The 25,042-nt window shown below is 40.0% G+C and overlaps 2 protein-coding genes across 3 annotated transcripts in view; one reads left to right on the top strand and one right to left on the bottom strand.

The window, feature by feature from the left end:
* Positions 1 to 4,207, top strand: part of ttc39a (tetratricopeptide repeat domain 39A) — a 92,092-nt gene extending 87,885 nt beyond the window's left edge. For both annotated transcript variants that reach the window (XM_078218552.1, XM_078218554.1), the window contains exon 18: positions 755 to 4,207. In XM_078218552.1, the coding sequence (XP_078074678.1) occupies positions 755 to 872 (118 nt within the window). In that variant the 3' untranslated portion in view covers positions 873 to 4,207. The remainder of the gene's footprint in view (positions 1 to 754) is intronic.
* An 18,743-nt stretch (positions 4,208 to 22,950) lies between these two features.
* The window catches only part of rnf11b (ring finger protein 11b), a 37,267-nt gene continuing 35,175 nt past the window's right edge, over positions 22,951 to 25,042 (bottom strand). Inside the window, exon 3 of the mRNA XM_078218551.1 lies at positions 22,951 to 24,963. Coding sequence (XP_078074677.1) covers positions 24,792 to 24,963 — 172 coding nt within the window. The 3' untranslated portion in view covers positions 22,951 to 24,791. The remainder of the gene's footprint in view (positions 24,964 to 25,042) is intronic.

Genomic DNA, 25,042 nt, shown 5'->3' with positions numbered 1-25,042 from the left:
ACTGTTGGGAGGAAGGATTTGGGAGGTGTGTTGAAGTCTTGACAAGTAACTGCAATGCATCACTTATAGGATGATTATACCACAAAATTTGCATCAGGGTAAAGTGGATTTGCATTAATTAAAATTGTGTAGTTGAATTCAAACAGTTATCCAAATTGAGGTAGGTGGTAAAAGGCATACCCAAAAGGCTGTCTTACATTACAACCACATTAATATGACTGTGTAAAGCTAAGTTTAAATTGCTCCCTGGGAATTCCATAAACTTTTTAAGCTGGTAACTTTAACTTTGTTAAAATGTTTAAAATAAAGCTTATGGTCCGAATGTAATGGTGTCCTCTTATGATCCTTGTAGCACCTCGTTAAAAACTGAATACATTTGCTGTGAACAAAGGAGTTAGAGTTGCATTTCAGTTTAGGATTCATGTTTGCCCACTGACACCAAGAGGAGGAAATATATCTCCCATCCACATTCATAATGCCAGAAGCTATTGGAAAAAAAATGCTCAGCACAAATGTTTATTTCCCAGCTGTCTCTATGTTACAGTTCTAAGCATAATACAGAGCAACAAATGCCGGAGCTATCAAAATGGGTGCATATAGAGAAGCAATGTAAATAAATGTTTTGATTCAAAATATTTCAAATAATTTTGTGCATGTCCATCTCCATGTATCTTTTAACTCTTTAGGTAAATGCATCCAGATAACACAAGTAATCTCTTGGAGAATTCACACTGGGTTACTTACTCTCTTTCAGACAAAACTACAAGAATTATTCTATGGAGTCAAGGACACATTTTCGAATTCAAGCTGCTCTTCTCAAAGTGAAATCACATACACAAAATGGAAATCATTCATTGCCTTCTGAACCTTAAGACATGTTTAAATTATTGAAACAAGAGAACCACAAGAACCACAATGACATGAGCAAGAGTTTCTGGAGAATGGTATATTGATACTCACATCTACTGCTAATCTAAAATAAAAGCAGAATGCTGTGGATGCTGGAAATCTGAAGTGAAAACAATGTACTGGAAATACTCAGCAGGTCTGGCAGCGTCTGTAGAGAAAGAGAGTTAATGTTTAGAGTTGGAAATGACTCTTCAGAACTCCAGTTCTGAAGAAGTTGTATTTGACTCGAAATGTTAACTCCATTTTGCCTCCACAGATGCTGACAGACCTGCTGAGCATTTTCATAGGTAAGCTGTTGTTATTCACTGTGGTACAGAATCACCAAAAGCAGGGTCACAGGGTTTATGCACACCATTGTGCCTTACACTGTCTCAGGGAAACTGTTAATTATTGTGTTGGTGATCTACATAATTTAGAAACTTGCCTTTTGTAAAAATGTAAATGCATAATTCCATCAGCAAACGTAATTGCACAAGACAGTAGGTGACACTTCTTCTCTTTTCCCCCCCTGTCCCCATTCCCCACCCACCTCCATGTATTGATCACACTCGCCACAAACTGCCCTTGCTAGAATTGGGAAAATAGCACATATCAGTTTCCATTACTGTCAATCACAAAGAGATTGCTTACAGCATGTTAACAACTATTCTCTAGTTGAAGTGCAGTTACATATTATACTTATTCTGCTTTCAAGTACTGTGGCATACTGGACATATTTGAAGAAATTGTGAACACAGTGACAGAAAAATGCATGAATGGGGCAGCTTTCAGTTTTCTTAAAATTAGTTTCTAACAGAATATTTCACATGATACTTAAAAGCCTGGTTCACTTTTAGTATTGCCTGACTTGCATAATTTAATGTCAGGCGTTTCATAGAATTCCAACAGTGCAGAAGGAGGCCATTCGGCCCAGTGAGTCTGCACCAACTCTCTGAAACAGCTTCTTACCCAGGCCCTATCCCTGTAACCCCACATATTTACTTTGCTAATCTCCCGAACCTAACACATCCTGGGACTCTAAGGGGCAATTTAGCATGGCCAATCCACCTAACCTGCACATCTTTAGACTGTGGGAGCAAACTGGAGGAAACCCATGCAGACATGAGAAGAACGTACAAGCAGACAGCCACCCAAGGTCAGAATTGTACCTGGGTCTCTGACACTGAGGCAGCAGTGCTAACCACTATGCTGCCCACACTCATTGTAATTTACAATTAAATCTACACTTTCAGTCCTTCTCATTAGCTATATACATTTATATAAAACTATCCAATATGTATAGTAGGTAATTTGGATTAGCATCAATGTGGACACTGAAATCATTGGTGACTGCATTCAGAAAGGCTAATGCATTAGGTACAAAGGTCAGTGGGAGAGGTGAGGCAATGGGGAAAAATATAAACCTGACAGCCATACCATCAATTTCATACTCAGAATTACCTCCTCTAAAAATATGGGACATTAACAAAATAAAACAGTAAAATTTGCTGCCTTTGGTTGCTTCATATAGCATTTGGGAAATGACAGACAGGCACTGTATTCAATTTTATTTCTCTCTTTATTCCTCAGCTAAGTTTCTGCTACCAATTATTTCACCATCTAATGGATAAATAATCCATGTTTTCTCACTTTTCCAACCTCCACAGTAAGTAATAACCAGGAGAGTTTAACAAAAAATTCCTTCCTGTCTATGTTAATTGTAAACCTACGTAACTTTGAAATGATATGGTCTCTGCCCCAGCTGGGAACTGGACCAACTCCCAACTGAAGGTTAGAAGAGTCAGTGCCCACTGCACCATCCAGCAGTGCATTCCAGAGGCTCAAGGGTAAGAACCACCCCCTAACATCCAATCAATTCCTACTTCTGCATAACTTAAACACATGCTCCCACTTTTCTTCAAGCTGACAGACATAATAATCTATCAACAGGCACACAATTCATTGTTCCATGTTGAAATCTCTAAATCTTCTAAGCCAACACTACTGTAAGTAAATAGGCCCAGAGTTGGCTCTGAGTAACTAAGGTTTCAAGGCTCATTTTTGTTTCAAATTGGAACGTGCCTACGTTGCAAATGAAATTGAAGCATAAGCTTTTGTATTTGTTAAAGTGAGGGACATCAGTCTTGGCAAAGACAATTTTTCCAATTTATTTTCTAGTTTCAGCAACAAACACTTCAGGCCAAATGCAACATCGATGGAAAGCAAACCAATTTTTCCATGCTGAAACACCACATTAAAATCACAATCTCAGAAATATTCTAACATACCAGTTGATTTCCCCCCCCCCCCCACTCTCGAATATACCTTTTGCCCTCTCTGAAAAAGATTGCCACCTTATGGGGAGTTTTGTGATCTCGCAATTCTTAGGGTTGCCAACTCAGTATGAATATATTCTGGAGGTTACATCGCATGCCCCATTCAAATATCCCTGCCTGCCCCCCCCCCCCACCAACATATAAATAAAATTAGAGTGTTTAAGTAAAATGAAAAACCTCTTTTTAAAAGAAAAGACATAATATATTTTTCCCCTGGACTGTTCACATTAGTGCCCTGGAAATTCTAGGACAATTCTGGGATGTGAGCAAGCACTAAAATGCTACTACTATTGCATCTTCTATTGGTCAAGTATTAGCCCTCAATACAAATACACTAAATTCAAGTACTTATTGGCTTTTCACCTTTAATTGTAACTGCTAACAGCGTGGTACACTGCACTGTTCATTAAAAAAAACACTTGTTTGTTTTAGGTTAAGGACATCTAGATTTTGTGTGAAATGAATTCTTGCTTTGGTCAAAAAGTAATATGCGCTGAGAAATGTTAGCAAATTGAAAAATTTCATCTATCACCTCTGTCTTCAAACACTCAGACTTTCCTCTGTTCTGCTCTGTAGTACATTTCCCTCTCTTATTTAGTTTTTCACCTTATGCTCAGACTTGCACAAGAACAGTCAAAGTTTGAATTTAGACAACACACTAGTCTGAAATGAGAGTTTGGGCAGAAGGCAAAGTGGAGTTCAGACCACAACCAGATCAGCCATGATCTTACTGAATGGCAGAACAGGCCTGAGAGGCTGAATGGCCTACTCCTACTCCTAAGTTCCTATGTATTCTTGCTGTATTTTGTTTAATACTTGAAATATTTGAATTTTGACTTCATTTGATGTTCTGCTGGATTCAGAACTAAGTAAATTAAGACTATCTTCATATTGTTTAATGATTAAAAGTTTTAGAATGCTAGCTGTATAATTATGTTGTTCCTGATTTTCATATTCATGAATATAGCTTATATGTAAAACTTCCTGTTATAAATACTTGCATTTTGTATAGCAACTTTAACATATGGGAATGTCACAGGAGTGTAATCAGCCAAACATTGACACCGAACTAAGATGATAATAGGCTGCTGGTTAGGCCTCACCTGGACTAAGTACAATTTTGGTCCCCTTACCTTAAAAAGGATATAGTAACATTGGAGGCAGTCAAATGGAGATTCATCAGGCTAATTCCTGGGATGAGAGGGCTGTCCTGTCAAGAGAAACTAAATAGCCTGGGTCTGTATTCCTTGGAGTTAGCTGGATCATTAGAAGTATTTAAAGTGGTGGATAAATATTTGATAGTTCGAGGAATAGAGGGCGACAGGAAAATGCCACAGAAAAGGTGTTGAGGCAGGTATAGATCAGTCATGATCGTATTGAATAGTGGGGCAGGTTTGAAGGACCTGGTGGCCTACTCCTGCTTTTATTTCTTGTGTTCTATGAGGGGTGGCTAAATGATGGCTCATTTAGGTTTTAAGTTGGGTCTTAAAAGAAAGATAGAAATGTAAAGGTATAGGGAGAGAATTCCAAAACCTAGGGTCCAGACAACTGAAGACATAGCTGCCAATAGTGAGGTTAGGAGGGATGGAAGAATGGAGAATTTTCAAGATAGTAGGAGATTACATCGGTGGTGGGGAAAATGCTGAAGTCAATTATTAAGGATGCAATAACAGCACTTGGAGAGCAGTGACAGGATTGGTCCAAGTCAGCATGGATTCACTAAAGGGAAATCATGCTTGACAAAACTTCTGGAACTTTTTGAGGATGTGACCAGTAGAGTGGGCAAGGGGAACCAGTAGATGTTGTGTATCTGGACTCCCAAAAGGCTTTTGACAAGGTACCACACAAGAGATTAGTGAGTAAAATTAAAGCTCATGGTATTGGGGGTAATGTATTGATGTGGATAGAGAACTGGTTGGCAGAGAGGAAGCAGAGTGTGGGAATAAATGGGTCCTTTTCAGAGTGGCAGGCAGTGACTAGTGGGGTACTGCAGGGTTCAGTGCTGGGACCCCAGCTATACACAATATACATTAAATGATTTGGGTGAAGGAATTGAATGCAACATCTCCAAATTTGCAGGCTAAGAAGCTGCAAGGTGACTTGGACAGGTTGGCTGAGTGGGCAAATACTTGACAAATGCAATATAATGTGGATAAATCTGAGGTTATCCACTTTGGTGGCAAAAACAGGAAGGAAGATTATCTGAATGGTGGCAGTTTAGGAAAAGGGGAAGTGCAACATGACCTGGGTGTCACGGTGGAACAGTTGCTGAAGGTTGGCTGAAGATTGGGAAGGCTATAAAAACAAACAGAGGATAACAAAGAGAGAAATAAGGAAGGAGAGGATCAAATATGAAGGTAGGCTAGCCAGTAACATTAGGAATGATAGTAAAAGTTTCTTTAAATACATTAAAAACAAACGGGAGGCAAAAGTAGACATTGGGCCGCTCCAAAATGACGCTGGTAATCTAGTGATGGGAGACAAGGAAATAGCTGAGGAACTTAAGTACTTTGCCTCAGTCTTCACAGTAGAAGACATGAGTAATATCCCAACAATTCAGGAAAGTCAGGGGGCAGAGTTGAATATGGTTGCCATCACAAAGGAGAAAGTGCTAGAGAAACTAAAAGGTCTGAAAATTGATAAATCTCCGGGCCCAGATGGGCTACATCCTAGAGTTCTAAAGGAGATAGCTGAAGAAATATTGGAGGCGTTAGTTATGATCTTTCAAAAGTCACTGGAGTCAGGGAAAGTCCCAGAGGATTGGAAAATCGCTGTTGTAACCCCACTGTTCAAGAAGGGAACAAGAAAAAAGATGGAAAATTATAGGCCAATTAGCCTAACCTCAGTTGTTGGCAAAATTCTAGAATCCATCGTTAAGGATGAGATTCTAAATTCTTGGAAGTGCAGGGTCGGATTAGGACAAGTCAGCATGGATTTAGTAAGGGGAGGTCGTGCCTGACAAACCTGTTAGAGTTCTTTGAAGAGATAACAAATAGGTTAGACCAAGGAGAGCCAATGGATGTTATCTATCTTGACTTCCAAAAGGCCTTTGACAAGGTGCCTCACGGGAGACTGCTGAGTAAAATAAGGGCCCATGGTATTCGAGGCAAGGTACTAACATGGATTGACGATTGGCTGTCAGACAGAAGGCAGAGAGTTGGGATAAAAGGTTCTTTCTCAGAATGGCAACCGGTGACAAGTGGTGTCCCGCAGGGTTCAGTGTTGGGGCCACAGCTGTTCTCTTTATATATTAACGATCTAGATGACGGGACTGGGGGCATTCTGGCCAAGTTTGCCGATGATACAAAGATAGGTGGAGGGGCAGGTAGTATTGAGGAGGTGGGGAGGCTGCAGAAAGATTTAGACAGTTTAGGAGAGTGGTCCAAGAAGTGGCTGATGAAATTCAACGTGGGCAAGTGCGAGGTCTTGCACTTTGGAAAAAAGAATAGAGGCATGGACTATTTTCTAAACGGTGACAAAATTCATAATGCTAAAGTGCAAAGGGACTTGGGAGTCCTAGTCCAGGATTCTCTAAAGGTAAACTTGCAGGTTGAGTCCGTAATTAAGAAAGCAAATGTAATGTTGTCATTTATCTCAAGAGGCTTGGAATACAAAAGCAGGGATGTACTTCTGAGGCTTTATAAAGCACTGGTTAGGCCCCATTTGGAGTACTGTGAGCAATTTTGGGCCCCACACCTCAGGAAGGACATACTGGCACTGGAGCGGGTCCAGCGGAGATTCACACGGATGATCCCAGGAATGGTAGGCCTGACATACGATGAACGTCTGAGGATCGTGGGATTGTATTCGTTGGAATTTAGGAGGTTGAGGGGAGATCTGATAGAAACTTACAAGATAATGAACGTAGGGAAGTTGTTTCCATTAACAGGGGAGACTAGGACGCGGGGGCACAGCCTTAGAATAAAAGGGAGTCACTTTAGAACAGAGATGAGGAGAAATTTCTTCAGCCAGAGAGTGGTGGGTCTGTGGAATTCATTGCCACAGAGGGCTGTGGAGGCCGAGACGTTGAGCGTCTTCAAGACAGAAATTGATAAATTCTTGATTTCTCGAGGAATTAAGGGCTATGGGGAGAGAGCGGGTAAATGGAGTTGAAATCAACCATGATTGAATGGTGGAGTGGACTCGATGGGCCGAATGGCCTTACTTCCGCTCCTATGTCTTATGGTCTTACAGGTTCAGCAGGTGGCGAAGAATGGCATGCTGGCCTTTATAGCAAGAGGATTGGAGTATAGGAGTAAAGATGTCTTGCTGCAGTTATACAGGGTCTTGGTGAGGCCACACCTTGAGTATTGTGTGCAGTTTTGGTCTCCGAGTCTGAGGAAGGACATTCTTGCTATTGAGGGAGTCTAGTGAAGGTTCACCAGTCTGATTCTTGGAATGGCAGGACTGACATATGAAGAGAGGCTGGATCGACTGGGCTTGTACTCACTGGAATTTAGAAGAATGAGAGAGGATCCCATAGAAACATATCAAATCCTGTTGGGATTGGATTAGGCTAGATGCGGGAAGAATGTTCCCAATGTTGGGGAAGTCCAGAACTAGGGGTCACAATTTAAGAATAAGGGGTAAGCCATTCAGGACTGAGATGAAGTATTTCTTCACTCAGAGTTGTGAACCTGTGGACTTCTCTACCACAGAAAGCTGTTGGGGCCAGTTCATTAGATATGTTCAAGAGGGAGGTGGACGTGGCTAAAGGGATCAAGGAATATGGAGAGAAAGCAGGAGTGGGATACTGAGTGCATGATTAACTATGATCATATTGAATGGTGAAGGACCAAATGGCCTACCTATTTTCTATGTTGATGTGATGTATTATTGTCACATGTATTAACACACAGTGAAAAGTATTGTTTCTTGCACACCATACAGACAAAACATACCGTTCATAGAGAAGGAAACGAGAGAGTGCAGAATGTAGTGTTATAGTCATAGCTAGGGTGTAGAGAAACTTAATGCAACTTAATGCAAGGTAAGTCCATTCAAAAGTCTGACAGCAGCAGGGAAGAAGTTGTTCTTGAGTTGGTTGGTATGTGACCTCAGACTTTTGTATCATTTGCCCAACGGAAGTAGGTGGAAGAGAGAATGTCCAGGATGTGCGTGGGGTCCTTAATTATGCTGGCTGTTTTGCTGAGGCAGCAGGAAGTGTAGACAGAGTCAATGAATGGTAGGCTGGTTTGTGTGATGGATTGGGCTACATTCACGACCTTTTGTAATTTCTGGTGGTCTTGGGCAAATAAGGAACCAGAAAGGATGCTTTCTATGGTGTATCTGTAAAAGTTGGAGAGTTGTAGCTGACATGCCAAATTTCCTTAGTCTTCTGAGAAAGTAGAGGCGTTGGTGGGCTTTAACTACAGTGTCAGCATGGAGGGGACCAGGACACGTTGTTGGTGATCTGGACACCTAAAAACTTGAAGCCCTCGATCCTTTCTACTTCTTCCCCATTGATGTAGACAGGGGCATGTTCTTCTTTACACTTCCTGAAGTTGAGGACAATCTCTTTCTTTTTGTTGACATTGAGGGAGAGATTGCCGTCGCATCAGTTCACCAGATTCTCTATCTCATTCCTGCACTCTGTCTCATCATTGTTTGAGATCCAACCCACTATGGTGGTATCATCAGCAAACTTGAAAATCGAATCGGAGGGGAATTTGGCCACACAGTCATAGGTGTATAAGGAGCATAGTAGGGGGCTGGATGTGGTCGTGGAGGTGGTATTGTTGCCTATCCTTACTGATTGTGGTCTGTGAGTTAGGAAGTTCAGGATCCAGTCGCAGAGGCCCAGGCCATGGAGTTTGGAGATGAGTTTCGTGGGAATAATAGTGTTGAAGGTTGAGCTATAGTCAATAAATAGGAGTCTGACATAGGTGTACTTGTTTATCTAGGTGTTCCAGGGTTGAGTGCAAGGCCAGGGAGATGGTGTCTGCTGTGGACCTGTTGCGGTAGGCAAAGTATAGTGTTACCAGGATAGGGAGGAGCAAGGCCAGAAACAGGAGGATAATATTTTAAAATTTGTGAACCAGCAACCAATTTAGGTCAGCAAGCACAAGGATGATGGCTGAGGTAGGCTTGGTAAGGAATAAAATTGGGCAGCAGAGTTTTGGAGTAACAGAATGAGATAGAGGGTGGCAAATGGGAGGGTGGCCAAGAGAGTTGGAATAGCTGAGTCTGGAAGTAACAAAAGCACAAATGAGGATTTGAGCAGCAAATAGACTAAGACAAAGTTAGGGAAGCTGTTATGATGACAGCCCCTTAGCAGGTCCCCAGTGCAAGGCAACAATATGGAACTCCTCTTGTTGGAACAGTCTATCTACAAGCCCCTCTGCTTTTAACTCATTTGCAATCAAAACATTGAGCTAGTTGGGAGCAGTGTGTTCAAATCAAGGGTTTGAAAAATATTGGTGTAAATATGTGGGGTTACGGGAATAGGGTGGGATTGTGGTCGGTGCAGACTCGATGGGCCAAATGACCTCCTTCTGCACTGTAGGGGTTCTATGATTTGAATTCAATTTTAAAAATCTGGAATTAAGGATCTACTGATGACAGTGAAACCATTGTCAATTGTCGGAAGAACCAATCTGATTCACTAATGGCATTTAGGGAAGGAAATCTGCCGTCCTTACCTGGTCTGGCCTACATGTGACTCCAGAGCCACAGCAACTAGGGATGAGCAATAAATGCTGGCCAATCAGCGATGCCCATGGGCCCACGAATGAATTTAAAAAGTCAGATTTTGTAGGTGCCCATTTCAGATCTTCCACTCCTGATAGCTGCAGTCATATCATGAAGCAGTGACAGCTGTGATAAGTTTCATGGACATTCAAATCTTTGGCGCACAGTCCATAGAGCTTCACAATTTACTCAGTCAAATGCTTATTGGTCAGGTCAATTAACGCAATGAAGTGTTCCTGGTATTCCTAACGTTTTTCTTCCATTTGTCTGGCAACAAAGACTAAGTCACAATCTCCTTTGGAAAATCAAAAGTTACAGTGTCTGGGAGAACTGTTCCACTCACGGGAAGTAGGCAATTCAGGAGATAAGGAGGAAACGCCTCACTTGTTTCCATAGGTTTTAGATTTCACTCCCTTCTTGAAGACAGTCACAATTGTTACGTTCCTGAAGACATGTGAGAAGGGGGAGATGTTTCCTCCCAAATCTATAGGAGTAATTAATGCAAGGAGTCTTGAAGAAAGCTTTGAAGACCTCAGCTGGAAAACCACCAGGACTGCAGGCTGTTGCGTTTCATGTTTGATTGCTTGCTGCAACTCTCCCATTGATAGCGGTTCATCCATGGATTCGACCACAGGGTTCTGGGGAAATGCCTGGAGATCATCAGCTGCCAGTGTGGATTCACAGTTGAGTTGTTGAAAATGTTCACTCCAGCACTGACGGAAGGCATTGTCATTCTTAACAGAAGCGCCATCATGAATGAAGGGGATTTTGTTCTTTTGACCTTGGTTTATAGATGGCCTTCAGAAAAAGTTTAGTCTGTCATGATGATCAGCATACTGTTGGATCTCTCAGGCTCTCTCTGCCCACCACATGTTCTTTCTTTGGACATCAGACTTGATTGATAGAATGTTGCCTTCTTGAATTGCAATGTTGGATTGCTCAGTCAAGCAAAAAAGGTAGTTTTATTTTTGTTCCAGGAGGTTGCATATTTGAGCATCATTTTTGCCAAACCAGTCCGAGGCGCAATTATGCTCAAACCCAATGTCTGGAGATCGAAGTCGACTACAGCTGATTTAATTCCAGAAAACTGGGATTTAAGAATGGGATGTGAGAAGATTTTTCAGATTGATTTTGAGCTGCACATAGAATTCCTATCTTCAAATCAGGCTGTTTTAGGACCAGGACATTTACTCCTTCCTCTTGGACTTGTGCACCTTGCAATGTTTGGTGCTAGGTAGATATGCATCACTGATTGAACAAGTTGATGATCTTCCAGCAGGCATCAGTCCCCCACGTGAACTGAATGACAGAGACATCACTTAGATCTCTGACCTGAAGAATGACATAATTCAGGATGTTCTTTGCCAGGGATTGCCACCTTGACATGAAGAGACTTGTCTCCATGATCCCTTGAGTGATACCATAGGAGCTCCTTGCTCCTGGTAGAACCACCCATGATGGCAAGATTCAGGAAGATGCCAGACAAAATGCAGTTCAAAGAGTCCTCAACTACAGAACATGTGAAGGAAGACTGTGCATCTCACTGGATGCCTCAGGGGAGAACATTGACTTTTAAAAAGAACTTCAAACTCGCCGTTATTAACTGAAACAATCATACCACAAGATTTCATGCTGTAAACAAAAACTTTTACTGTACAAGAATTAAACAAAGCAAGTACTAACTTAACACTATATTTTGTAAATCATTATTTAAGCCCGAAAATAGCAACAAGGCAGTGTTCTATTTTATTTGCACCCAAGAGTTCTCCTGTACATTGTAGGATCTCAAGGGTTCCTTTACTCTCTTAGGACCAAATCAAAGTGTGCCACAGTTCTCAGGAATTCACCGACTCAGTTTCCCAGTCTGGCTCTTAAGACTTCCAGAGTCCTTTCATTCCGTGCAAAGATTCCACTGCAGGTCTGTCCACAAACTTTATTAGGCAGATCTGACAATTTAAATTCCTCATTCACTTAGACTTCTCATTCCAAGCAAGGGGCCCACTCTCAATTTCTGCTGATTGACTCCAGATCAGAAACATCTCAGATTCCTAATAGCCTCTTTGCTCCATGTGCTGGCTGCGGGCAAATGCATAACAGTCTTCTCATAGCCTTCCAAGTTGACTGTGAGGAAAACAGACATTCAAAACAGAAGACTGTCTCCATTCAATCTATTCCCATGGCAACACATATCCCAGATGGAGATTTCAATTAATTAGCATCAATTCCCAAACTTGTCCTTGATCTGAAAATCGATTGATACTTAAGGATGTTCCCTTGCTTTCCATTTGCTTGCAAACCTTTCTTTGACCTGGGATCCACATGAATAATTTACACCTCTTTATGAGGACAGCTATAGGCATATTAGTCTACATCTTCTGATCTTTAAGTGGTCTAAGAACAGATATACCCCAGAAATTGTGTTTCGGGCTCCTTTGAAATCCTAATAGAAGGACTCTGTGGGAATTGCTCAGAAGGTTTGAACCTCTGATGGGCAATTTTCGTGCTCCCCAGGGCCCAACATAAAAGTCTCCAACTCTGAATTAGAGTTGGAGATTTCACACAGTTCGAACTTACCTCAATAGTTACCCAGGGAATGTTAAACAGAAGGAAAACCTGGTCCAATACCTGGTTAACTATACAACGGACTCCTCAGTCACTCACTGCCCCCCAACCCAAACGATTCCCCCACGATCTGACCCAACTCTCCCAATCTAGTTGCCACCCTACTCCCTTTCCTTCTGGCAGCTTTGGGATATTTAAACTTTTTCCTTACCCAAATACAGCAGCTCGCACCATGAAAGGGGATGTGGCTTCACACAGATTCTCTACGCTGCACCCTACAAGATTTTCAGCACCGGATCAGCTGTGAATGATCCTTCTTTGGAAAATCATTCAGCAAAATAGGAATTAAGTGTGCATTTCTTTGCCTGATCAGTATTGGAAATAGGGTTCCCAATTCCTGATTGGAAAATCTAGCTCCTTGTGTCTACCAATACTGGGGTTGCCAACTGTGAATACTTGCATTCCTGGAGGTTTCATCACATGACTTGAGGAAGGATGTGATGGCATTGGGGGCAATTCAGAGGAGGTTCACCAGATTGATTCTGGGGATGCAAGGGTTGACGTACGAGGAGAGATTAAACAGTTTGGGTTTATTCTCGCTGGAGTTTAAAAGGATGAGAGGGGATCTGATCAAGATATATAAAATACTAAAAGGGATTGATAAAGTAAAGCAAGACTAAATGTAGGTAGACTAAACGTAGACTAAAGGTAGACCCTTGTGGGGCAATCTTGAACAAAAGGTCACAGGTAGAGGTTGAGAGGCGGTAGATTTAAAACTGAGATGAGGAGGAACTGTTTCTTACAGAGGGTGGTGGATTTGTGGAACTTGCTGTCCTATAACGCAGTGGAGTCTGAATCATTAAATGGTTTCAAGGAGGAGGTAGATATATTTGTGATTTTAAAAATGGGTTAAAGGGATATGGGGAACAGGTATGTGGATTTGAGGCCAGATCAGCTATGACCTGATTGAATGGCAGAGCAGGCCCGAAGGGCTGCTTTGCCTACTTTTGCTCCTAATTCCTATATGTTCCTATGATTTGCTCCCATGCTCCAGCTATTAGTCTATCAATACATCCATCTTTGGCACACACTGCCTTTCTATGCCAACTGGAAAGCAAAAGGACTCATTACCCAATTCGGTGATGCTTCACTATCAGCCAAACAACCTTATTTCCCATTTTTTACATTTTGTATCTGGTTAAGGAAAATGTTTTTAAAAATGGAAAAGAAATACTGCACGAATGTCCTGATGATATTTCTCCAGGGTTGCAAAGAGCCGTGTCCTGGGGATTGATCTACATTTCCTGGAGGCTCCAGGCCAATCCTGGAGGGTTGCCAACCCTAACCAAGACTCAGAAAGGTTACCCATTGTTCATGTTTTCAAATTTCTAATTCTGACCTTATTAAACAAACATTTACTTTAGTCTTTGTTTGCCAAACTCTCAAACAAGGTGCTACCATTATCTTATTTTTAAAACTTCAATCCCAACCTAAATGTTTTAGTACTAAAACAAATTCATCATGAAATCAGACATTTTAATAACATTAGTCAAGATTGTGTGGACGATGATAGAGTCCCAAGGAGCCCACGTTAAACAAAGTCAAGTACAGGCTTCCAGCAGTGTCCAGAAGCCAAATCTTGTGGAAATGGAGAATTAGTACCATCTGCAGTAGGAACTTGAATACAACGCCAAAACAATGCCAATTGGTCAATTGTATAAATGGAAGACTCATGATGCTTCAGTTACAGCTCAGCTGTAACCAACATGCCATCACCTTCTGCACTTATGCTCCTGCCCCTGACTTTGACGAAGATGTTAAAGAAAAGTTTTACTCTGAAGACTTCAAGGTCACTGTCATCAAAAAGAAAAAAAACATCCTTATAGGGGACTTCAATGCCAGGGCTAGCTGCAACCCTGACATCCAGAGCAGAACTACTGGAAAAAAACAGGGTGGGAAAAGCCAATAGAAATGGTGCCCTCCTGCTGACAAAGTGTGCTTCGCGTGGCCTCATAACAAAAACACTCTTCCATCAGAAAGACAAATGCAACATCCCAAGAAGTTATTCTGTCACTACCATTACTACATGTATGAAAAGCCAACTGTATTCTGCATTGCAAAGTTAGGATAATTTCCTCCACTCTCTGCAGTTGTTCTCTTTATCTACTAACAATTCATATTGCCAGTTTTCTGAGGTTTCTAACTTGTGATTTGAGCCAGAGTTTCTCCTCTTTCCTCCACTTCTAATTATGATCATTTTCCTTCCCCATGAAAGGCTTCCATAAAAAAATCTGAAGCTGAAATATTTTAATTTGCCTGTTTAAAATTTGATTGATAAATTAATTTACTTCCACAACAGTGGTAATCACAAAACAAAGTTACTGTGAAATTAGCAGTACCAAACTATAGATTAGTTGTAATGGGGGGCTGTGATTATCCTAAAACAGATAGGATAGCTAATCTATCTCAAATGCCATACTCCCATGCTTTTCCCATACCCTTGATGCCTTTAGAGATGAAAAATCCATCTCTTTCTTAAATATATTTGGCCTCCACCTTCTCTGGTAGAGAAGTCCACAGGTTCACCACCCTCTGAGTGAAGAGATTTCTCCTCATCTCAATATTAAATGGCCTACCCAGTGTCCTGAGACTGCAACTCCTTGTTCTCATATTGTCTTTGTTGGGGATTAGGATGAAACAATTATTCATCAATATATCTGCAAAATCAGAGCAGCTGATGTGCTTGCCAGATCAATGAAAATATTTGTCAGAAGAAAACAGAAGACAAAGGGTTATTTACATTTTGTACAAATGTACAAATCTATGTACTGCTCCCAATGCTCCTCCATGTCCACATCCTCTCTTCACAAAGCAGCTGCACTCCATTCCTACAGCATAAAAAACCCACCTCCAATCCAACCATCACTCCTTAGTTTACCTTGAACCACTTCCTGTCGTCCTCTATCAACGGTCACTCTAAATAAAGCATTGGAGCCTCCCCCCCCCACCCCCCCACTTCAGTTTCTGACACTTGCTCCTCAATATTTCCTGGGTCCTCTCGATCGCATGGCCCAGATGCAATACAACTTGAAAGCCAAATGAAAAGCTCCCATGAGCCATATATTTTTGCCTGCAGTGGGGGAACATTTAGGGTACAGTGATCATAGCATTGTAAGGTTTATAGTAACTACGGAAAAAGACAAGGAACGTTTCAATTTTTAATTGGAAAATGGTCGATTCCTGAGGAGTGAGAACAGGTCTCACCCAGGTAAATTGCAATCAATAACTGGCAGGCCAATCAATAACGATGAACTGTCTTTAAAAATGAGAATGTTTTAGAATAGCCGAGGCACATTCCCACAATAACCTAAGCCGGCGATTCCTGGATAAAGAGATGGAGAGCAAGATGAAGCAGTGAACACCATGGTACAATTGATGCCAGGTTGATGATACAAAGCAAGATCCAGACTGAACATAGAAAGTTCCTTTTTACTTCTTCCTCTGCAATGAGACAAAGGGAAAGTGAGAGAACAGACTGACAAACAAAGTCTTCTTTTGCATTATAAATAGTAAAAGGGTAAGTAAGGTTGGGTGAGGGAACTGAGACACCAAACATATGGTGGCAGATGGCACTCCTGAAGCACTAAATGAATATTTTACATGTCTTTGTCAAGGAAAATGCTGAAGTCAGTAAAATAGATAGTCCAGCCACTGGTACTATGAAAGCTGGCTACATTTAAGCTAAATCACCAGGAAAACGTTAAGTGCAGGTAGGTACTATCCACAATCGTTGACTCCTCCTCAAACATCGGGTAGTGCCAGAGGACCAGGGAATTGCAAATGTTACGTCCTTATTCAAAAATGGGTACAATGATGCCCAGCAACTACAGGCTAGTCAGTTTAACTTTGATGGTGTGAACAACTTTTAGAAACAATCGCCTGGGTCAAAATTATCACTTGGACAAGCATTGCTTAATTAAGGAAAGAAAGCACTGATTTCTTAGAGGCAAACCATTTTAATAAGATTTATTTTGTTAATGAGGTAAGAGGGTTGAGCGTATAAAGCAATTGATAAATTGCCACCTAAGAGTTCTGCCAGCAAAGTGAAGCCTGTGAAATAAAAGGGACACTGGTAGTAAGTAGCATGGATGTGAAATTGGAGGCGAATTGACAGGAAACAGTAGTGGCAAGTGTTTGTTTTGCCAGAGTGGGGAACAGCATAAAGGGGGTTTCCCTAGGGGCTGTATTAGGAACCTCCACTGCTTTTTTTTGATACCTGGAATTGGGTGCATAGATCACACTTTCAAAATGTGCAGATGACACAAAATTTGGAAGTATTTCAATTTTAAGGATAGTGATAAGACTTCAAGAGGACAACAGGCTGGTGGAATGGGCAGACAAATGGCAGATGATATTTAATGCGCAGACAGGTGAAGTAGCATATTTTGATAGAAAGAACTGAAGGCAATAAAAAAAGGTACAATTTTAAAGCAGGTGCACAAATTGAGAGATGAGGGTATATGTGCACAAATTGTTGAAGGTGGCATGTTGAGAAAGTGGTTTTTACATAGAGGCAGAGGGTACAAAAGCAAGGAGATGATGAACACGTATGGAACACTGGTTCAACCTTAACTGAGTATTTGTCCAGTCTGGGCACCACACTTCAGAATGTGAAGATTTTAGGAGAGATGCAGAAAAAATATGAGAATGGCTCCAGGGATGAGGGACTTCAGTTATATGGCTAGATTGTAGGTGTGGGCCTTTGGGGGAAGGGAGGTGTTCTCCTTGAAGGAGGAAGGGAAATTTGAAAAGAGGTATTCAAAATCATCAGAGGTCAAGATAGAGCACATCTGTTCCCATTGGCCAAAGGATTGAGGCCAGAGGGGAGACATTTAAATTTGAATGATGGAAGAACCAGAAACATGAGGAGAAACTATTTACACAGCAAGTGGTCAGGTCTGGAAAGCACTGTACAAGTGTGAGAGATGGAAGCACGTTCAGTCATGGCTTTTAAAGGGGAATTGTCCTTGAACCGAGTGGCTTGCCACACCATTTCAGAGGACCATTAAAAGACAACCATATTGCTATGGGTCTAGATTCAAACATAGGCCAGACCAGGCAAGCAGATTTTCTTCCCCAAAAGGACATAAGAACATATGAAATAGGAGAAGACAACATTCGGCTCCTTGGACCTGCTCTGCCTTTTAATAAGATCATGGCTGATCTGTTTTTGTTGAGTTCCACATTCCCATCTTGCCTAATAACCTTTAATTCCTTTGCCCAACACAAATCTAGCTATGTCTGCCTTAAAATTATTCAGTCACCCCATTTCCACAGCCTTTTGAGGCAAAGAGCTCCGAAGTTGCACTAACGTCAAAAAAATTCTCTTCATTTCTATCCTACAAGGGTGACCCCTAATTTTAAAACATTGCCCCTGGTTCTAGATTCACCCATAACAGGGAATATCATTTCCATGTCTACCTTGTCAATACTGTTCAGGATCTTATATGGGCGGCACGGTGGCACAGTGGTTAACACTGCTGCCTCACAGTGGCAGGGACCTGGGTTAAAAAACATTTCCAGCTCGGGTCACTGTCTGTGCGGAGGTTGCACGTTCTCCCCGTGTCTGCGTGGGTTTCCTCCGGGTACTCCGGTTTCCTCCCACAGTCCAAAATATGTGCTGGTTAGGTGCATTGGCCATGCTAAATTCTCCCTCAGTGTACCCGAACAGGCACCAGAATTCATTGCCGTTTTAATGTAAGCCTACTTGTGACAGAAACAAAAAAACTTTAAAAATTATACTTCAATCAAGTCATTCCTCACTTTTCTAAACTCCAATGGAAACAAGCCCAGCCTTCCAACAGGGGATTTTCACAGTAACTTTATTAGTGTTAATGTAAGCCTACTTGTCCATAATAAATAAATAACCTATCCTCAATCCGCTCATTCCAGGTAATAATCCATAAATCTCATCTGAAGTACTTACAGCACATTTACATCCTCCTTTAAATAAGGAGACCAAAATTGCATACAGTAATTGAGATGTGCGCTTAATGCCCTGTATAACTGAAGCATAACACACTCAGTTTTATGTTCCTCTTGTCATAAAGGATAGCATTCCATTAGCCTTCTTGATTACATGCTGCGTCTGCATGCTAATTTATGACTCATACACATGAACACCTAGATCCCACTACTTCGTGGCATTCTGCAGTCATTTTCCATTTTAGTAATACTCTGCTTATTTTATTCTTCTGGCCAGAGTGTCACAGTTTCCCACATTAAACTCCATCTGCCATTCACTCAACCTATCTATATCCATCTACAAACTCAATACGTCGTCTTCTTCACAACATACTTTCCTACCTATCTTTGTGTTGTCTGCAAATTTGCTCCCCTCATCCAAGTCATTGATGTAAATTGTAAAATGTTGCATGAGGTCCCAGCAGACTTTTGCGGGACTTCACTCGTCACATCCTGCTAATCAGACAAAGACCCATTTATACATACTGTTTCCTGCCAGCCAGCCAATCTTCAATCCATTACCCACATATTACCCATACACCATGAGTTATGAACCAGCTGGTTTTTACAACATGGTCACTTTTACTGAGACAAGCTTCTTTATTCCGGATTATTAATAAAATTTAAATTCCACCAGTTGCTGTGGTGGGATTTGAATCCTTGTCCCCTGGATTACTAGTTTAGACATTACCATTATGCTACCATCTCCCCTTTGAGAAAAGATAAATTGTAAACCTATGGGAAAAGGGCAGGGGAGTCGAATTGGTTGCTCTTACCAAGAGCCAGCACAAACAGGCCAAATTTCCTTTCCTGTTATAACCATTCTATAATTCCATTAAAGATTTATTGGGTTGCAAGTTCTCAACACTAATCATTTACTAAGCATTTGGTGAAAGCACAAGGGCTGAAAGTAGAAAACCTGAAAACCTCAAGTCATTGTTACAGATTATTAATCTCAGAACAAGCTCATGGTGGGCTGCCATGCACTATCGCCATTTTGTTTGGTTAGCCTCAGTCAAGAAATGATACGATTTTGACTGATCGTTATTCCACCCCCCTCCCCCCAAGCGCCAAACTATCTCATTAAAAAATGAAACATTTATAAAGAACTACCAGGTTCAGAGATACATCAACCAGTTACTTGCTTACTGTGAATTGGAAGAAAGGGAGGACTTAAATAAAAGGAACACAATGTATTAATAAAAAACAATGATGCATGTTACTTGTGCAATAGTTTGGAAATAGTTTGCAATCTGAACCTTCACTTCTAAACAATGCAGGCCTTCATGCAAATAAATGTATGGATCTACTAAAGTATTGCCCAATCTTAATGCCACCAGATAGTTCTGATACTAATAGTATATTGCAAAGTACATCTGGTAATTAAGATTTCCTACTTTGTTAACAATATACACTATGGATTTGTACAGGCAAACACAATCACCCGGTGACCTATATGAAGGTCACTACACCTCAGCTGAAGGCCCAGAGATAATCCATGAGCCTTGCATGTGATCCACCCCCCACCACCCCCCGACCAATCTTCAAAAGTAAATGCTACTTAAAGCATACTTGAATGGAGGTTGCAAACTGAATGATGACCAGATAATGGCTCTTAAGGCAACTCTCTCAATGCCTGGGCAGGAACCCTCATCCTAATATGTACAATTCTGGGTTGCTTCGGAACAGCCTTCCAAAATGACTACCACTAAAAATCAAAATCCACAAACTCTGTTAATGACAGACTAACTTGTATCTTTGCATAATGTAAATGCCCAATGGGCTTTGTACTAGTCTTACTCAACTAATTAATGGTTATGCAAAAAGCAGTGTTTATAAATACAAATAATGGACATGGTTCCAAGTGAAACGACAGGTTTAATCAGAGCCACCAACCTGCTATGTTTGATGTCTCTGGACAAGGTGGTTCAATCTAGTTAGATCTATAATTGCTGCAGTCGTAAAAGGCTTAATTAATAATAGTGAGACAATCTTTTAAGTTGACAGTGTAGAGGGGCACATAAAAAAAACACCATTCAAAATTACATTTTAGTATTGCAGTTTTTAATACCTGCTGTCTTAAACAAGCCCATAAATAATTATACATGAATCTCAGTTTACTGGAATGTGCAATGCTTTATAAATAGAATTTGAATTACTAATCCACAGTTAGACACTAAAAGTTAAGCTAACAGAAGCAAAAGTATGTTTTTACCCCTCCTCTAAAATGCAATGGTTACAACCAGTGCTGAAAGTGGAATGTCTTGTGCAGTACTTTACCAATACTCTGTCACCAGAACAAAAGCACTGTAAGGTTCTTTACTTTTAAAACAAAATAGATACATAACTAAAGGGGTTTAAACCAAAAACACGTTAAAAAAAGTATTTCAAAACGTCAAGAACCTAAACATTGAAAAAGCATAATATTTATTGAGACAAGTTGATTACCAATAAATAAAACCAGAACAAATTTAACACATTGGTTATACAACTTGTAAAGAACTTTACAGCGTTCTACATTTCAGCAAGTTGGAGTAGATAATGCAATAAAATGGCCTACAATGTGCATAGAAATATCTCATACCATATAGCCAGGAAATTTGTTTTTCACTTTTGAATATTCTGAAAATTCAAGCAAAAATCTTTCTACCAAATCTGATGTCCAACAATTTATCATATCACATTTGCAAAGATTCTCTATTATTCAGGAAAGTCTTTTGATTAAGAGGGTTAAGGAGGTCATGAGTAAGCTCATTAAAATTACTGGCTACACAGTTATCACAGTAGTAGGCAGGTATAATCTGCTTGACAAACAAATATTTTGAACTAAAATATTAACACAGTTGAAGGTTAAAGGTCATCTTCCCCCTCACGCCACAATGTAATCAAAAAGATGGGTCATTTTTTCACTCTAGGTTACATTTAAAAGCCTCAACTCTGAGCCCACTGAGCAACTGTAGCTAAGGTGGCAACAAGCCAAAAATAGACGGTGTTCACTCCATTTATTTTCAGTCAGCTTTGGTTTTAAGCAAATAAAATATCTAAATTAGTGGAGTATATTTAGCCTTACATACACAGAATACATGTGCCTTTGCGCTTTTATGGGGCCATTTCAGAATCATATGGCAGTATGTGGAAGAAATTATGGTCGTTTTGCTGGTGGTGGAGTAGGGCAAAAAAGGCAATAGAACACAATCGCAACACTTGAACCAGATTCCTTCTCGAGGATGATCAATTCTCAGGTTGAGGTACAAAAAAAAATCTTTAGTTCAATGTAAATTTTACTGGTATGGCAGGAATGTTTAAAAAAAAATTATGTTGCTCATGAACGAATTATCTATTTAGTATTTTCTCAAAAACTGTAGTGAAGTCCACATCCAATTAATTGTCAAGAAGAATGGTGTAGAAATAGAGTGAAACATTTAAAAAGGGAAAGATTTATTTAAAACCCATGCTGCCGAGCCATTCAAGGGGTCAGGCCAATTCTTACAAGCTTGGAGCATTAAGAGTTTTTTGAAATAGTATCAAAACAAAATTGGTGTTAGAGCTGTTAACACAAAGTGCCTAGAAACATACCACCGCTAAAAGGCTATTCAACTCACCATCGTTGCATACGTGTAATATGCCACTTATAAATAAAATGGAACACTCAAAAAGTTCTGTCAGTTTCACACACAACACTCTTGATTACTCCCACATATCTGTGCACTTCTATGTGCACACTAAAAGTCTGAAATTTAAACATAATTACAGTAAAAGTGTATGGTTACTAAAAAGTTTGTGGAATGGTCATAAAAGAAACAGCTGTAAATACTATGGTTTCTCAATTGAAAATATTGCACAAATACAGGTCTTCCTTTACACTGATTTAAGACCACGGCTCTTACCCAAACAGTGACATCTATTGCAACTTGTGTCCCTCAAGTTACATGGGGAAATGTTTGAATTAAATCTTACACATTTTGCAAACAATGCCAGACCTTTAAAGCTAGAGCCTTTAAGCTGCTTTGAACAAACAAACTTCCCCTTGAACTATTAATTTATCTGAGCACAGTTTCCATTAGTTTGGAAGCAAGTCAGCTAATAGTACTCAAAAATTTGAGAATGTTGGATGCAAAATGTGAATGAAGATTTTGAAAAATACATCTCTGCCTTTACAGGAACCTCCGCACACCACTGAACTATTTGATTCTCAAATGCAGTCTAACTATTCGTTAGAACGATCAGAAGTGTATCCCGAATCAATTTTTTGAGCACCATGCTAGTCTGGCTCATAACAAGACATCATTTCAAAAGACCTAAGGCCATGAGTTCCATTTGTAATGGAAAAGAACTGTGCAAAAAAGCTTAAATTCCTACTTCTTTGTGCCAGTGTTAAAGATTTTTTTTTGAAAAGGAAAACTCCAGGTCCAATTATATCGTTTTTCTTCATTTTACAGTTTGATTTTTTGTAACTTTTTTAAAAAGCACGATTTTCATGAACAAGTACCTGCAAACTTTATAAAATGATAGGGACAAACTGCAGTAAAATGTTTCATCTTATTTGCATGTCATATGAAGAGGGTTCACAGGCATCATCTTTCCTAAATGTGCTTGGCAAATATCTCATCATGAAGAACGCTCCTTGAACCAACCCACCGCATTTTTGTCTTTCACATTTCTTCAGTGGTAGATACAATTGGAATTTGATTAATGTCCATTAACTAATATTCAAAAGCTTCAATGTTCCTTCTCCTTGCAACTAGGGCCAGCCAGATTAAATAAATTTCAATTGTGCCATGACTTTGGTTAGGATGGTGCAGATTACTTACAAAGCTGAACAATTTAAGTAAACATGGTGCTGCTTATTCTGCCATTCTATCTTAAACAAAAAGTACAGTGTAATTGAAATTTGATCTCAATGTTTTACGGACAATTAGCAAATTTATATAGGACCAATAACCCATTTCAGGTTGTAAAATTGAAATTTAAAATTGACTTCAATCATTGTATCAAAACTTTATGAAACAATTATATTTGTTCATTACTCATCTGCAATGTGCTCTCCAGGATTTTGCACAGAAAGTCATTTTTCTTTCAGGACAAATGGTCCGTAAGCTCAGTATTCTCATTTATATCTCAATCAGCATCGACATAGATTGACGGACTGTGGGAGATCTTTCTTACTGTATTATGAAGACTGCCTTCAGCATGCATTTAGTACCACTACATAGTTGAAGTGAAGCCAAATGATCCTTCAAAAAAAACAAAAAGGTAGTAAACAAACATTTCAATCTTTTACACAATTTGTTTGCTAGACTGGCACCTAGAGTTTTCCTGTAAACAAAGCCCTGACCAAAATGTCAGTATCCCACCAAATCATTGTTGGAAAAAGACCAAGACACGAAATACTAACCACAACATACTGCAGTATAGAAACAGTATCCTTTAAGTAAGCCAAAAAAGACTAGATTTCATAACTTGGAATCGATACATGCTCTGCTACGTGTCAGCAAATTATAAACTGTGGTAGCAGAACACTTAAATGATAATATATTACTGCCATAAACTTTAATCAAGGAAACTAAAAACCCAACATGCCAAACTTTGCAGAGGCTCTTTTGGCTAAAGAGGTGCTAGAAACATTGGCCAATGAGGCACTAGAAATGCTAACTATTTGCACAAAAATTACAAGCAGGCACTCACATTCACGTATATGCATCTGTGTATACATATGCATACATAAATTAAGTTCCAGCAGATATAAAGTTTAAGAGTGCCCCAAAATTATTTTTAAAAGTTGCTTCCCCCAGATAGCTTTTACACCAAAAAAAGTAAGCACCCGTTGTTCCTGAGAGTTCTGCTGCATGGGATACTTTTGCAATCACAAATTTATGTGAAAACAGCATTCCAAGCATTCAATATAAAACAACTACGAACGGCTGTAATAAGATGACAAAGAGGATACTGTTGCTTTAACATGCAAGAATGTTTTACAAAAACTGTTGAAATGCACACTGCATCATGGTTTATGTGCTTGGGTCACAAAATTAATGGTCACTTCGAACACATTAGCCATCTTTAAGATACATAACAGGTGGTCAGGGCTTTGTAGATTACTTTATTTTTTATAACAGCATTTAAGTATTACATACAAGTTTTTAACAACTGCAGTCATGAGTTATCATCAGTGTTGTACTTAGTACATGATCGCATACAATCAGGGTTCTCCAAATCTCTGACTCTTTGGCTCAATGTTAGAGATCAGGATTTATTTTTCCACGGTATCTAGGTATAGAAGGCAAAGCCTTCTCAGTTGGTCTCATATGAAGAAAGCAATGCAGCATCCACTGGTTCCATACACGAAGGGCAGGTAAAGGATCGCATCAGCCAGTCATCTATACAGTCCAGATGATAAATATGCATGCATGGAAGAAACCTAATTGGATCGCCATAAACAAAGTCCATCATACATATAACACACCTGAAAGACAAAAAAAAAGCTTAGAAGTACATAAACTAGCTTTTTGCACACAAATAAAGTTACTATATAACTTCGTCCA

Source organism: Mustelus asterias, chromosome 8 (assembly GCF_964213995.1).
Source record: "Mustelus asterias chromosome 8, sMusAst1.hap1.1, whole genome shotgun sequence".
NCBI lineage: Eukaryota > Metazoa > Chordata > Chondrichthyes > Carcharhiniformes > Triakidae > Mustelus > Mustelus asterias.
This window is presented reverse-complemented; position numbering and strand designations above follow the sequence as displayed.